Raw genomic sequence first — 16,143 nt, 5'->3', positions numbered from 1 at the left:
AACCTATTGTTATCTTATGTCCTATGACGTTGATAAGCCACTTAAGTATATGAACAGTACTTATCTTATCCCTAGTCTATCTCTGTGCTTACCCTAAATTATTGAATCTGTCCAATTACTTTTGGTCCCTTTAAAAACAGGGTGGCTCATGTTAAGGAGCTGAAACTCCTAAACCCTTCATCCAATTTTAATGTGGATACCCTCAAATGAAAGCTGAAAGTCTGAACTTCAACTGCATCCGAATTGTTTTGTTTAAAATTCATTGTGGTAATGTCTATAACCAAAATTAGAAAAATGTTGTCTATGTCCAAATATACGTATATGGACCTAACTGTATGAGTTTTACTTTATGTACAGAAGAACTGAAATAAATTATCTGTTTGTTGATATTCTAATTTTGTGAGAAGCACCTTTATGCCTGTATGCATCTGTACATTATGGGTCCTTTATATGGCAGTCTAAATTTATCTCTGTGTTCTTTTTGGTATAAATGTTCTATCAAAAACAGGGGATTGGGACTGGATGAAAACTAAATATTGAACACAACATAAATCCATTATTAAATGAAAGTGTTTTGGATATGGCAGTAATTTTTGATGTGTTGCTATTAAAACAAGACAAAAAGCTACATATTTTCAAGAAATGAAAAGCTTTATTGTTTTCATTATTAAAAGTTAAAGTATTTTTTATATTAAAATGATAACTCATCACTGATGCATAAAACTCATACAGTCATGTATGTATTGGAGCAGGATTTACAAGTCATTTATTTGTGTAATTAAAACCCAAAATCTGGGGAGAGTATTAAATCCCAAATTGTTGCACCAATTTCAATAAACTCAAATGTGTCTCATGAAAATTATTGATGAAATTCCTCACTAAAATCTAGAAGACAACTGTAAACATTGTTATATTCCAGAAAATAAGGCTCCTTATCTATAGAGACCCTATGAAAATATGGTAAGTTCACCGAGATACTGATGAAATTTACAAAAACATCAGTGTGATCATATTATTCAGTAGTTCATAAATCTGTCATCTGCTGGACAAATTAGTGTCATTATTGGAGCCCGTCTCTCCTTCATCACCAATCATAAAAAAAAGAATATAGCAGCCAAAATGACCAGCCCTATGATCACGTGTAGAAGAGAAAAGCGTGAGCTTGGCTCTACATATCGCGTTTTGATTGGCTTCAAGACTCTGTCCCATTGAGATAAGATGGTTGCCCTCGCTTTCACCCACTTCCCAGGTCCTGATATCCGATACTGATATGGCGTGCACGGGCCAAAATACACATTCCAGGCAAGCTGGGGATCAGTTAGAAAAAGACTCATTTTTGGTTTCACGCCTAGCAATTCTGCCAGCTCATCCATGAATTCCAAGTAATCCACCTGTATGGTGTGTCGCTGACTGCAGACATAGCTGAGGAGGAGAGAATAGGTATAGAAATTACATTTAGCCATCACCAGGTCAAAAGTTGTCAGAATTTGCTATTATATTATTACCATTGCTCCCCTGAGTATTCAGTTCATTATTTTTTGTATACGCCATATGGTTGCCGGAATGTGGGCTTTTTATGTGCAACTACATTTTTTTTTTTTTAATAAAAGGGCATCGTACAGAGGATAGAAATGCAGAGAAGCCTAAGGACATGCCCTGATAAAAACTTCTGAGCAATGACCCCTTGGTAAAGACACTTTTAAACATTGACTGTATCTAGACAGCTATAAAAACTGTCAAGCTAATCTTAAAGGGAATCTGTCAGCAGGGTTTTGCTATGTAATCAGAGAGCAACAGGATGTAGAAACAGGGACCCTGATTCCAGCAATGCGTCATTTACTAGGCTGTGTCTTGATGTTTAAAAAAAATCAGTGTTTTATCAGCAGGAGATTATCACTAAAGGACTTGGTGTCTTATGCCTTATTATCTAACCTCACCCCTACCACTGATTAGCAGCTTTCTGCCTATGAACAGTGTACACAGAAAGCTGTCAGTCAGTGTTGTGAGCAGGAATATAGAGCTCAACATTCAGAGAACTGCTAGATCTGCAGCAGATAAAACATTGATTTATCAATGTGATAATAATCCCCCTTTAAATGTTATTGTGGTCTTTGGAAGTGGCACAGCCTGACAGTGTGGCACTTGGAGCAGAGAACGTTGTGCCCAGCTGTAGAGCACTTTTTCCATCCATGGTTTCATGGAATCTCACGGTTTTCTTGGACCTATTCAATGATCTCCTTGGAGAAAGCTCTGCTTTAAATACAGAGTATACATCTGTTTAAAGAATAGGTAAAATTACCGATTTTCCATTTCTTCTCTCTTTTTTCTGATATCCTCTTTCATGTCACAGACGGGGGGCAGTCGTTGTTCTCCTAAAGAACAAAGTAATAGCAATATTTGGTATCAAGTTTCAATAAACTAATATGACACATGATGCAAAGATTTAGATCACATTTCTATTTCCTAAATATAGATTTGTTTTTCTTTAAAGGGGTATTCCCATCTTGTATATTTATGGCATGTCAAGTGGAGAAGATGCCATAAATGTATAGCAGATTTCGGGTCCCACCAATGGGACTTGCCTATAGCTCAAGAACATGGTCCTGTGAGGCCTGTCCCACACGTCCAGATAATTCCGGTACCGGAATTATCCGTGTCCGTGTGCTTACGTAGCACATCAGTGTGGCACACGTGCGGCAGCCGTGTGCCGCCCGTGTGCCGACTGAGGACCACACGGACCGTGCAGGAGACAGCGCTACAGTTAAGCGCTGTCCCCTGCGTGGGGTGCTGAAGCCGGTATTCATCCCTTCTTCCCAGCAGCTTTCGCTGGAAAGAAGGAATGAATAATCTTTTTTTTCTTTCCCCTTAAAAATAAAGTTTTTGCATCCCCTCCCGCCTTTAATCCCCTGTGCGCTCCCCCATCCCCACCGCTTGCCAGGAAATACTCACCGACACCCAGCTCCAGCGATGTCTCCTCTCAGCGGCTGCAGCCTGTGCTGTGTGAGCGGTCACGTGGTCCCGCTCATTACAGTGAGGAATATGCGAAGAAGGGATAAATTCCGGCTTCAGCACCACATGCGGAGGGGACAGCGCTTACAGTAGCGCTGTCTCCTGCACGGCACACGGACTGCACACTGACAACATCCGTGTGCGGTACGTGTTTTACACGGACCCATTGACTTTAATGGGTCCGTGTGATCCGTGCGCTCCCACGAACGCTGACATGTCTCCGTGTTTTCCAAACGGACACACGGTCCGTGAAAACACGCTGACATGTGCAGAGACACATTGATTTTAATGTGTCTACGTGAGTCAGTGTCTCTGGTACGTGAGGAAACTGTCACCTCATGTATCGGAGCCACTGACGTGTGAAACCGGCCTTACATGGTGCTGAAAGTGCACAGATGGTTGGAATGAACAAACAAGTGATCAAAACTTTCGACCAACTCCCCACTGTCAATGGTAACGTGTTAGGGTCAAATTTAATTTTGAAGGGTTACTCTCTCACCTACCGTTCAAAATGGGGGTGAAAAGATGCAACTGCATGTTGTGTGACAAAAAATAGCCCTTTAATTAAAATGGGACTCATGCACAATAATTGCTGGGCAAAGGGAAGTGTGGCATCTCTGCCTAGGAACCAAGGGGCTTGAAGTAACAGAACCCTGACGCCATTCAGCACTCTGGAATGATGAGACTAATGTACAGACAGAAGGTAATTCTAGGCACAAAAACTACGTATGTTGAGTTGACATTTTAGAGCAGTGGTCCCCAACTCCAGGCCTCGAGGGCCGCCAACAGTGCAGGTTTTTAGGATTTCCTTAGTATTGCACAGGGGTTGGAATCCCCTGTGCAATACTAAGGAAATCCTGAAAACCTGCACTGTTGGCGGCCCTCGAGGCCTGGAGTTGGGGACCACTGTTTTAGAGGATATTGCATTGGAACTTTTTTCAGAAATTGGATTGTGGCACAGTGCAGTTGGTCAAAGCCAATGTCCAAAAGGGCAAGCTCTGAACTAGGAACCCTGAAGATAAATCTGATTATCACCTCGCATAGACACTTGGCCTCGATTTGTCATCGCTGTTTCTCCAGTTTTCTGAAATTATTTGCACCTTTGTAGTGGCTTTTGTATTTCCGGCTTATTTATAAGTTGGAAAAAGAAAACAAAAAGCAGCACCAAAAGAAGACAGAGGGTGCAAAAAATCCTTCCAGGTATATACCAAACCTCATGCTATTGTCCAGAAAGATGAAGGCAGCACTCCAGTAGAAAAAATAAGAGTATTTTATTGGCCCATGTGCGACGTTTTAGTCCAAAGTGTGGACCTTTCTCAAGCCTTATAAGTTGACTTTCTTATTAACCCCTTTCTGCCATTAGACGTACTATTGCGTCCATGTGGGGTGGGCTTTACTTCCCAAGGACGCAATAGTACGTCATATGCGATCGGCAGCGCTCACGGGGGGAGCGCCGCCGATCGCGGCCGGGTGTCAGCTGTTTATCGCAGCTGACATCCGGCACTATGTGCCAGGAGCGGTCACGGACCGCCCCCGGCACATTAACCCCCGGCACACCGCGATCAAAGATGATCGCGATGTGCCGGCGGTACAGGGAAGCACCGCGCAGGGAGGGGGCTCCCTGCGGGCTTCCCTGAGCCCCCCGCAGCAACGCGATGTGATCGCGTTGCTGCGAGGGTCTCACCTCCCTCCCTGCTCCCTCCAGCCCCGGATCCAAGATGGCCGCGGATCCGGGTCCTGCAGGGAGGGAGGTGGCTTCACAGAGCCTGCTCAGAGCAGGCACTGTGAAGCAGCCTGCACTCCTATCAGATCAGTGATCTGACAGAGTGCTGTGCAAACTGTCAGATCACTGATCTGTGATGTCCCCCCCTGGGACAAAGTAAAAAAGTAAAAAAAAAAAATTTCAAATGTGTAAAAAAAAATAAAAAAAAATATTCCAAAATAATGAAAAAAAAAATAAAAATATTATTCCCATAAATACATTTCTTTATCTAAATAAAAAAAAAAAAACAATAAAAGTACACATATTTAGTATCACCGCGTCCGTAACGACCCGACCTATAAAACTGGCCCACTAGTTAACCCCTTCAGTAAACACCATAAGAAAAAAAAAAAAAAAACGAGGCAAAAAACAACGCTTTATTATCATACCGCCGAACAAAAAGTGGAATAACACGCGATCAAAAAGTCAGATATAACTAACCATGGTACCGCTGAAAACGTCATCTTGTCCCGCAAAAAACAAGCCACCATACAGCATCATCAGCAAAAAAATAAAAAAGTTATAGTCCTGAGAATAAAGCGATGCAAAAATAATTATTTTTTCTATAAAATAGTTTTTATCGTATAAAAGCGCCAAAACATAAAAAAATGATATAAATGAGGTGTCGCTGTAATCGTACTGACCCGAAGAATAAAACTGCTTCATCAATTTTACCAAACGCGGAACGGTATAAACGCCTCCCCCAAAAGAAATTCATGAATAGCTGGTTTTTGGTCATTCTGCCTCACAAAAATCGGAATAAAAAGCGATCAAAAAATGTCACGTGCCCGAAAATGTTACCAATAAAAACATCAACTCGTCCCGCAAAAAACAAGACCTCACATGACTCTGTGGACCAGAATATAGAAAAATTATAGCTCTCAAAATGTGGTAACGCAAAAAATATTTTTTGCAATAAAAAGCGTCTTTCAGTGTGTGACGGCTGCCAATCATAAAAATCCGCTAAAAAACCCGCTATAAAAGTAAATCAAACCCCCCTTCATCACCCCCTTAGTTAGGGAAAAATTAAAAAAATGTATTTATTTCCATTTTCCCATTAGGGCTAGGGTTAGAGTTAGGGCTAGGGTTAGGGCTAGGGTTAGGGCTAGGGTTAGGGCTATGGTTAGGGCTAGGGTTAGGGCTAGGGTTAGGGCTAGGGTTAGGGTTAGGGCTAGGGTTAGGGCTAGGGTTAGGGCTAGGGTTAGGGTTAGGGCTAGGGTTAGGGCTAGGGTTAGGGCTAGGGTTAGGGCTAGGGTTAGGATTAGGGTTAGGGCTAGGGTTAGGGCTAGGGCTACAGTTTGGGTTGGGGCTAAAGTTACAGTTAGGGTTTAGATTACATTTACGGTTGGGAATAGGGTTGGGATTAGGGTTAGGGGTGTGTCAGGGTTAGAGGTGTGGTTAGGGTTACTGTTGGGATTAGGGTTAGGGATGTGTTTGGATTAGGGTTTCAGTTATAATTGGGGGGTTTCCACTGTTTAGGCACATCAGGGGCTCTCCAAACGCGACATGGCGTCCGATCTCAATTCCAGCCAATTCTGCGTTGAAAAAGTAAAACAGTGCTTCTTCCCTTCCGAGCTCTCCCGTGTGCCCAAACAGGGGTTTACCCCAACATATGGGGTATTAGCGTACTCAGGACAAATAGGACAACAACTTTTGGGGTCCAATTTCTCCTGCTACCCTTGGGAAAATACAAAACTCGGGGCTAAAACATATTTTTTGTGGGAAAAAAAAAGATTTTTTATTTTCACGGCTCTGCGTTATAAACTGTAGTGAAACACTTGGGGATTCAAAGTTCTCACAACACATCTAGATTAGTTCCCTGGGGGTTCTAGTTTCCAATATGGGGTCACTTGTGGGGGGTTTCTACTGTTTAGGTACATTAGGGGTTCTGCAAACGCAATGTGACGTCTGCAGACCATTCCATCTAAGTCTGCATTCCAAATGGCGCTCCTTCCCTTCCGAGCTCTGCCATGCGCTCAAACGTTGGTTTCCCCCAACATACGGGGTATCAGCGTACTCAGGACAAATTGGACAACAACTTTTGGGGTCGAATTTCTCCTCTTACCCTCGGGAAAATACAAAACTGGGGGCTAAAAAATAATTTTGGGGGGAAAGATTTTTTTTTTTAATTTTCACGGCTCTGCGTTACAAACTGTAATGAAACACTTGGGGGTTCAAAGCTATCACAACACATCTAGATGAGTTCCTTAGGGGGTCTAGTTTCCAAAATGGTGTCACTTGTGGGAGGTTTCTACTGTTTAGGTACATTAGGGGCTCTGCAAATGCAATGTAACACCTGCAGACCATTCCATCTAAGTCCTCATTCCAAATGGAGCTCCTTCCCTTCCGAGCCCTCCCATGCGCCCAAACAGTGGTTCCCCCCCACATATGGGGTATCAGCGCACTCAGGACAAATTGGACAACAAATTGTGGGGTCGAATTTCTCCTTTTACCCTCGGGAAAATACAAAACTGGGGGCTAAAAAATAATTTTTGTGGGAAAAAATTTTTGTTTTATTTTTACGGCTCTCCATTATAAACTTCTGTGAAGCCCTTGGTGGGTCAAAGCGCTCAGCACACATCTAGATAAGTTCCTAAGGCGGTCTACTTTCCAAAATGGTGTCACTTGTGGGGGGTTTCTACTGTTTAGGTACATTAGGGGCTCTGCAAACGCAATGTGACACCTGCAGACCATTCCATCTAAGTCTGCATTCAAATGGCACTCCTTCCCTTCTGAGCCCTCCCATGTGCCCAAACAGTGGTTCCCCCCACATATGGTGTATCATCGCACTCAGGACAAATTGGGCAACAAATTTTGGGGTCCAATTTCTCCTGTTACCCTCAGGAAAATACAAAACTGGGGGCTAAAAAAATAATTTTTGTGGGAAAAAAATTTTGTTTTATTTTTACGGCTCTGCATTATAAACTTCTGTGAAGCACTTGGTGGGTCAAAGTGCTCACCACACCTCTAGATAAGTTCCTTAGGGGGTCTACTTTCCAAAATGGTGTCATTTGTGGGGGGTTTCAATGTTTAGGCACATCAGTGGCTCTTCAAACGCAACATGGCGTCCCATCTCAATTCCTGTCAATTTTGCTTTGAAAAGTCAAACGGCGCTCCTTCCCTTCCGAGCTCTCCCATCCACCCAAACAGTGGTTTACCCCCACATATGGGGTATCAGCGTACTCAGGACAAATTGTACAACAACTTTCGGGGTCCAATTTCTTCTCTTACCCTTGGGAAAATAAAAAATTGGGGGCAAAAAGATAATTTTTGTGAAAAAATATGATTTTTTATTTTTACGGTTCTACATTATAAACTTCTGTGAAGCACTTGGTGGGTCAAAGTGCTCACCACACCTCTAGATAAGTTCCTTAGGGGGTCTACTTTCCAAAATGGTGTCACTTGTCGGGGGTTTCAATGTTTGTTTAGGCACATCAGTGGCTCTTCAAACGCAACATGACGTCCCATCTCAATTCCTGTCAATTTTGCATTGAAAAGTCAAACGGCGCTCCTTCCCTTCCGAGCTCTCCCATCCGCCCAAACAGTGGTTTACCCCCACATATGGGCTATCAGCGTACTCAGGACAAATTGTACAACAACTTTTGGGGTCCAATTTCTTCTCTTACCCTTGGGAAAATAAAAAATTGGGGGCGAAAAGATAATTTTTGTGAAAAAATATGATTTTTTATTTTTACGGTTCTACATTATAAACTTCTGTGAAGCACTTGTTGGGTCAAAGTGCTCACCACACCTCTAGATAAGTTCCTTAGGGGGTCTACTTTCCAAAATGGTGTCACTTGTGGGGGGTTTCAATGTTTAGCCACATCAGGGGCTCTCCAAACGAAACATGGCGTCCCATCTCAATTCCAGTCAATTTTGCATTGAAAAGTCAAATGGCACTCCTTCGCTTCCGAGCTCTGCCATGCGCCCAAACAGTGGTTTACCCCCACATGTGGGGTATTGGCATACTCAGGACAAATTGTACAACAATGTTTGGGGTCCATTTTCTCCTGTTACCCTTGGTAAAATAAAACAAATTGGAGCTGAATTAAATTTTTTGTGAAAAAAAGTTAAATGTTCATTTTTATTTAAACATTCAAAAAATTCCTGTGAAGCACCAGAAGGGTTAATAAACTTCTTGAATATGGTTTTGAGCACCTTGAGGGGTGTAGTTTTTAGAATGGTGTCACACTTGGGTATTTTCTATCATATAGACCCCTCAAAATCACTTCAAATGAGATGTGGTCCCTAAAATAAAATTGTGTTGTAGAAATGAGAAATTGCTGGTCAACTTTTAACCCTTATAACTCCCTAACAAAAAAAAATTTTGGTTCCAAAATTGTGCTGATGTAAAGTAGACATGTGGGAAATGTTACTTATTAAGTATTTTGTGTGACATATCTCTGTGATTTAATTGCATAAAAATTCAAAGTTGGAAAATTGCGAAATTTTCATAATTTTCGCCAAATTTCCGTTTTTTTCACAAATAATTTTTACCATTGTCATGAAGTACAATATGTCACGAGAAAACAATGTCAGAATCACCAGGATCCATTGAAGCGTTCCAGAGTTATAACCTCATAAAGGGACAGTGGTCAGAATTGTAAAAATTGGCCCGGTCATTAACGTGCAAACCACCCTTGGGGGTAAAGGGGTTAAAGTCTTTTTTTTTATTTTCCCTTATTAACTTTGCTTATCCAGATGATGTAGACAGATTCATGAAATGTGACTTTTACCAAATGTCGCATTTTTGGGGGGGAGGCATCTTACCCCTTTATCCCCCTCTACCCCTTGATTATAAAGTTTCTGGAGGAGTTTTCAAACTGGCACATTTTTTCACATTTTTAAGGATTTCCAACTTTTAGGCTATGTGCACACGTTCAGGATTTCTCGCAGAAAATTCCTGAGAAAAACCTGAAATTTTCTGCAAGAAATCTGCATGCGTTTTTGCCACGGTTTTTGCTGCGCTTTTTCCAGACATTTCCCAATGCATTTTGTAGTGGGAAATCCGCAAAAAAAAGCCCGCAAAATTAATGAACATGCTACATTTTTTACCGCGATTCGTTTTTTTCGCAGAAAAAAATGCATCATGTGCACAAAACATGCGGAATTCATTCTAAATTATAAGATGCTTATTGTATGCAGTTTTTTTGCGGTTTTATAGCGTTTTTATCGGGAAAAACTGAAAAAAAAACGCGAAAAAACAGCAACTTGTGCACACAGCCTTAGTGTTAAAAAGTTGCAACAAAAACAGGTAAAGACAAGATATGAAGAGCGTTTTTTAGTTTGCGGCGTACTCATGAAACATGTATGGCATTTTGAAGAATTTTGCGCAAAAAATGACAGTGACTACCACAAGACAAAAAAGGATAAGTGATTTTAATATATCACAAATGATGAATCATGCCCTTGGTGAAAGCACAGTCCCCTTTGACCTTGTTGGTGAAAATTTTGGGTTTTTTTTTAAGGGAAATACCAAATCAGTAGGATTTTTTATGCAACGTCCATGAGGTTAATATATTATGTATTTACACAATTTACAGTCTAATGTTGTCTTTTGATGACTCTCCCTAAGAAAGGAAACCCCAGGCACCTCTCCTAACTCAGCATCAGTTTGCAGAGACTTGTTGGAGGCCATGTGCAGTTCATAAGCATCATGTATGCTAAGCAACCTCTTGCTTCCATTTTCCTTTGTTACTGTATTTCTCGGACTATAAGACGCACTTTTTTCCTCCCAAAATGTGGAGGTAAATGGGGGGTGTCTTATAGTCCAGATGTATGGGCTCTGGCTGTGGTGGGGATGTGGGGGAGCGGTTATGGTGGAGCTTTGGGTCACAAGAGGCTGGAGCTGGCGGCCCCAGCTAACTCCTGTGCCCGCTACTAAAGAGAAATGAATATGCACTGCATTCCACGCTGTGTAGGTGAGTGTAATGGTTAGTTTTTTTCATCTTTCCTGATGGGGCAGTGCCTACCAGGAACGGAATGGGGCCAATTATAAAAGTAAAAGGATGGGACCAACATTCCAGGAACAGGATGGGGCCAATTATAAAAGAAAAAGATGTGACCCATCATACCAGGAACGGGATGGGGCCACTTATAAAAGAAAAAAGATAGGACCAATCATACCAGAAACAGGATGGGGCCATTTATAACAGAAAAAGGATGGGGCCAATCATACCAGGAATGGGATGGGGACAATTATACCAGAATAAGGATGGGACCAATCAAACCAGGACCAGGATGGGGACAATTATACCAGAATAAGGACGGGAAACAATCGAACCAGGATCGTGATGGGGCCAATCATACCAGGATAAGGATGTGGCCATGCACACCAGGATAGGGATGAGGGAGCCATGCATACCAGGATAGGGATGAGGGGGCCATCCATACCAGTACAGGGATGAGGGGCCATGCATACCAGGATAGGGATGAGGGGCCATGCGTATCAGAATGGGGATGAGGGGAACATATATACCAGGATAGGGGATATTACAGTACAGAATTGACCATTTTTTTGCTTCAATTATTTTTTCCTAATTTCCTCCCCTAAAACCTAGGCGAGTCTTATGGTCCGGGGCGTCTTCTAGTTCGAAAAATACAGTAATCGTTCCATAGTTTAAATCCCCACTTAAATCAAATTAATGATTTGTGATCTGTGTGAAGGTCGCTTCTTTACAATCTCTGTGCTTAAATGATTTTTTTTCTTAACCAGAGTATCCTCCTTGTGCAGACTGCGGAGAGATCCTAACTTGTGATGGACATATTCTATTGAACATATCTCTCTGAATTGATTTTACCAACAATAATTTTCTAAGATTTGGTTCTCTAGTCTCCACCCTTTTCCAATGACTTTCAGCAATCCTGCACAATAATAATGTTGAAAACTAGGCCTCCTTGACACCTTTGTCTACTATTAGGAACATTTTTATTCCTTTATTCCACTTCTATCTTTTGCTCCTTGGCAAAGGTAGAGGCGTCCATCCACCAACAAGACCTTAGTAAGCCTGCCAGTGTCTCAGATTTTTATTTCTAAACAAAAAAGGCACACAAATTATCTGATCATCATGCCAGATCAGTAAGATTTTCTGGTGTTTATTAGAAGAAAGTAAAAACTTAACTACTACCACAGGATTGTGAGAAATGTCGAGGTACTGTAGATTTTTGTTAAGATAACACTATATATGATACACAAAGTATAAGTCAGTAACAATGGTTGTTTGTCGTTTTGCATGTCAGTCTTAAAGAAAGAACTGCTTGAGTAAGACGCCCTGAATTCATTAAGAGACATATGATTAAGGAGCCTCTTACTCCAGCACAGGCCTCATAACGAAATAGGTGCATCTTACAACTGCAGTGGCCCTTCACCAGAAAGGTCACTCCAGTAAGGGACTGGGAGAGGAGAGAGAGGAAAGAGGACAAGGGAGAGGAAGAGAGAGAGGAAGAGGGAGAGAAAGAGGAAGGAGAAAGTGAGGGAGAAAGAGAGAAAAGAGAGGGTGGGAGAGAGAGGGAGATGAAGAGGGAGAGAGAGAGAGAGGGAGAGGGTGAGGGTGAGGGTGAGGAAGAGCCAGAGAAAGAGAGATGGAGAAGGAGAGAGAGGGAGAGGAAGATGGAGAGAAAGAGGGAAAAGGAGAGTGAGAAATGAAGAGAGAGGGTGAGGGAGAGGAAGAAAGAGAGAGAGAGGGAGAGGAAGAGCGAGAGAAAGAGAGATGGAGAAGGAGAGAAAGAGAGGGTGAGGAAGTGGGAGAGGAAAGAGAGAGGAAAGAGGACAAGGGAGAGGAAGAGGGAGAGAGAGGAAGAGGGAGAGAAAGAGAGATAGAGGGAGAGAAAGAGGAAGGAGAGAGTGAGGGAGAAAGAGAGAACGAGAGGAAGAGAGAGAGAGAGGAAGAGGGAGAGAAAGAGGGAGAAGGAGAGAGGGAGAGGAAGAGGGAGAGGAAGAGGGAGAGAAAGAGGGAGGAGAAGAGAGGGACAGAGAGGAAGAGAGATGGAGAGAAAGAGAGGGAAAGAGAGGAAGAAGGAGAGAAAGAGAGAGTGAGAAGGAGAGAGGGAGGGGGGAGAGGGAGAGAGAGAGGGAGAGAGATGGAGAGAAAGAGAGGGAGAGGAAGAGGCAAAGAAGGTGAGGGACAGAAAGTGATGGCGAGAGAGGGAAAAAGTGAGAGAGAATGAGAGAGGGAGTGAGGGATACTGTAGCCACGCCGCCACACCTGTATGACAAAGCCGGAGGCTCCCATGATAAATAAAGTTCATTTTCCCCCAGGTACTGCGTTTGTCACCGTATTGCGCAAAAAAATCGCCAATGAATGTCTATGGAAGCCAGAAAAATACGGATTACACACGGACCAGCAGTGTGACTTGCGAGAAATACGCAGCGGTGTTAGAGAGAAAAGCCGGCAATTCAGTGCGGTGTACAGTAAAATCACACTGCCAGCTTACAATAGAATAGGTAGAATAAATGTGTACACATAGAATAGGTATATATATATATATATGTCCGTGAGACACATATATGTATATATATTAATATTTCATCCAGCGCTAGATAGCTTTAAAGCCGGTAATTCAATTGCTGGCTTTTGCTATCTCCTTCCTAAACCCGACATGATATGAGACATGGTTTACATACAGTAAACCATCTCATATCCCCATTTTTTTTTTTTGCATATTCCACACTACTAATGTTAGTAGTGTGTATGTGCAAAATTTGGCCGTTCTAGCTATTAAATTAAAGGGTTAAATTGCGGAAAAAATTGGCGTGGGCTTCCGCGCAATTTTCTCCGCCAGATTAGTAAAGCCAGTGACTGAGGGCAGATATTAATAGCCTGGAGAGGGTCCATGGTTATTGGCCCCCCCTGGCTAAAAACATCTGCCCCCAGCCACCCCAGAAAAGGCACATCTGGAAGATGCGCCTATTCTGGCACTTGGCCACTCTCTTCCCATTCCCGTGTAGCGGTGGGATATGGGGTAATGAAGGGTTAATGTCACCTTGCTTGTTATGACCTGGTGGTCAGGACAATAATGGACCTGGTAGTTAAGAGCACACGGAATGACCTGATAGTTACTGATAATTAAGGACGAGCTCTGGGACGTGGGAACTCTGCTGACCGTCATCCTTAAACCTATAAAACACACTAGAAATAGCCGTGGATTGTGCCTAACGCTCCCTATGCAACTCGGCACAGCCTAAGAAACTAGCTAGCCCTGAAGATAGAAAAATAAAGCCTACCTTGCCTCAGAGAAATTCCCCAAAGGAAAAGGCAGCCCCCCACATATAATGACTGTGAGTAAAGATGAAAATATAAACACAGAGATGAAATAGAATTAGCAAAGTGAGGCCCGACTTACTGAACAGACCGAGGATAGGAAAGGTTACTTTGCGGTCAGCACAAAAACCTACAAAAAGACCACGCAGAGGGCGCAAAAAGACCCTCCGCACCGACTCACGGTGCGGAGGCGCTCCCTCTGCGTCCCAGAGCTTCCAGCAAGCAAGACAACAAATTAAATAGCAAGCTGGACAGAAAAATAGCAAACCAAAGAAATACAAGCTGGAACTTAGCTTCTGATGGGAAGACAGGTCACAAGAACGATCCAGGAGAGAACTAGACCAATACTGGAACATTGACAGGTGGCATGGAGCAAAGATCTAAGTGGAGTTAAATAGAGCAACCAGCTAACGAATTAACCTCGTCACCTGTGAAAGGAAACTCAGAAACACCCACCAGAGGAAGTCCATGGACAGAACCAGCCGAAGTACCATTCATGACCACAGGAGGGAGCCCGACAACAGAATTCACAACAGTACCCCCCCCTTGAGGAGGGGTCACCGAACCCTCACCAGAGCCCCCAGGCCGACCAGGATGAGCCAAATGAAAGGCACGAACCAGATCGGCAGCATTTACATCAGAGGCAAAAACCCAGGAATTATCTTCCTGACCATAACCCTTCCACTTGACCAGGTACTGGAGTTTCCGTCTCGAAACACGAGAATCCAAAATCTTCTCCACCACATACTCGAACTCCCCCTCAACCAACATCGGGGCAGGAGGATCAACGGATGGAACCACATGCGCCACGTATCTCTGCAACAACGACCTATGGAACACATTATGGATGGCAAAAGAAGCAGGAAGGGCCAAACGAAATGACACAGGATTGATAACCTCAGAAATCTTATACGGACCAATGAAACGAGGCTTAAACTTAGGAGAGGAAACCATCATAGGAACATAACGAGACGACAACCAAACCAAATCCCCAACACGAAGTCAGGGACCCACACAGCGCCGGCGGTTAGCGAAACGTTGAGCCTTCTCCTGGGACAATGTCAAATTGTCCACCACATGAGTCCAAATCTGCTGCAACCTATCCACCACAGTATCTACACCAGGACAGTCTGAAGACTCAACCTGCCCTGAAGAGAAACGAGGATGGAAACCAGAATTGCAGAAAAACAGCGAAACCAAAGTAGCCGAGCTGGCCCGATTATTAAGGGCGAACTCAGCCAACGGCAAAAAGGACACCCAATCATCCTGATCAGCAGAAACAAAGCATTTCAGATATGTTTCCAAAGTTTGATTAGTTCGTTCGGTTTGGCCATTTGTCTGAGGATGGAAAGCCGAGGAAAAAGACAAATCAATGCCCATCCTAGCACAAAAGGATCGCCAAAACCTTGAAACAAACTGGGAACCTCTGTCAGAAACGATGTTCTCCGGGATACCATGTAAACGAACCACATGCTGGAAAAATAATGGCACCAAATCAGAGGAGGAAGGCAATTTAGACAAAGGTACCAAATGGACCATCTTAGAAAAGCAATCACAAACCACCCAAATGACCGACATCTTTTGAGAGACGGGGAGATCCGAAATAAAATCCATAGAAATATGCATCCAGGGCCTCTTCGGGATCGGCAAGGGCAAAAGCAACCCACTGGCACGAGAACAGCAGGGCTTAGCCCGAGCACAAGTCCCACAGGACTGCACAAAAGAACGCACATCCTGTGACAAAGACGGCCACCAGAAGGATCTAGCCACCAAATCTCTGGTACCAAAGATTCCAGGATGCCCAGCCAACACTGAACAATGAATCTCAGAGATAACTCTACTAGTCCATCTATCAGGGACAAACAGTTTCTCCGCTGGGCAACGGTCAGGTCTATCAGCCTGAAATTTTTGCAGCACCCGCCGCAAATCAGGGGAGATGGCAGACAAAATTACCCCCTCTTTGAGAATACCCACCGGCTCAGGAACACCCGGAGAGTCAGGCACAAAACTCCTTGACAGGGCATCAGCCTTCACATTCTTAGAGCCCGGAAGGTACGAAACCACAAAATCAAAACGGGAGAAAAATAACGACCATCGAGCCTGTCTCGGATT

General features: G+C 43.3%; 1 protein-coding gene across 2 annotated transcripts in view; it reads right to left on the bottom strand.

Annotated features, from left to right (window-relative positions):
• Positions 1 to 632: 632 nt before the first annotated feature.
• Positions 633 to 16,143, bottom strand: part of LOC138648011 (flavin-containing monooxygenase 5-like) — a 59,819-nt gene continuing 44,308 nt past the window's right edge. For both annotated transcript variants that reach the window (XM_069737468.1, XM_069737467.1), the window contains exons 8-9: positions 2,300 to 2,372; positions 633 to 1,422 (exon numbers count right to left, since the gene is read on the bottom strand). In XM_069737468.1, the coding sequence (XP_069593569.1) occupies positions 1,092 to 1,422; positions 2,300 to 2,372 (404 nt within the window). In that variant the 3' untranslated portion in view covers positions 633 to 1,091. The remainder of the gene's footprint in view (positions 1,423 to 2,299; positions 2,373 to 16,143) is intronic.

The sequence above is a fragment of the Ranitomeya imitator genome, chromosome 8, assembly GCF_032444005.1.
Source record: "Ranitomeya imitator isolate aRanImi1 chromosome 8, aRanImi1.pri, whole genome shotgun sequence".
NCBI classification, from domain to species: Eukaryota; Metazoa; Chordata; class Amphibia; order Anura; family Dendrobatidae; genus Ranitomeya; species Ranitomeya imitator.
Note: the sequence above shows the minus strand (reverse complement) of the source record. Positions and strands in the feature narration are given on the sequence as shown.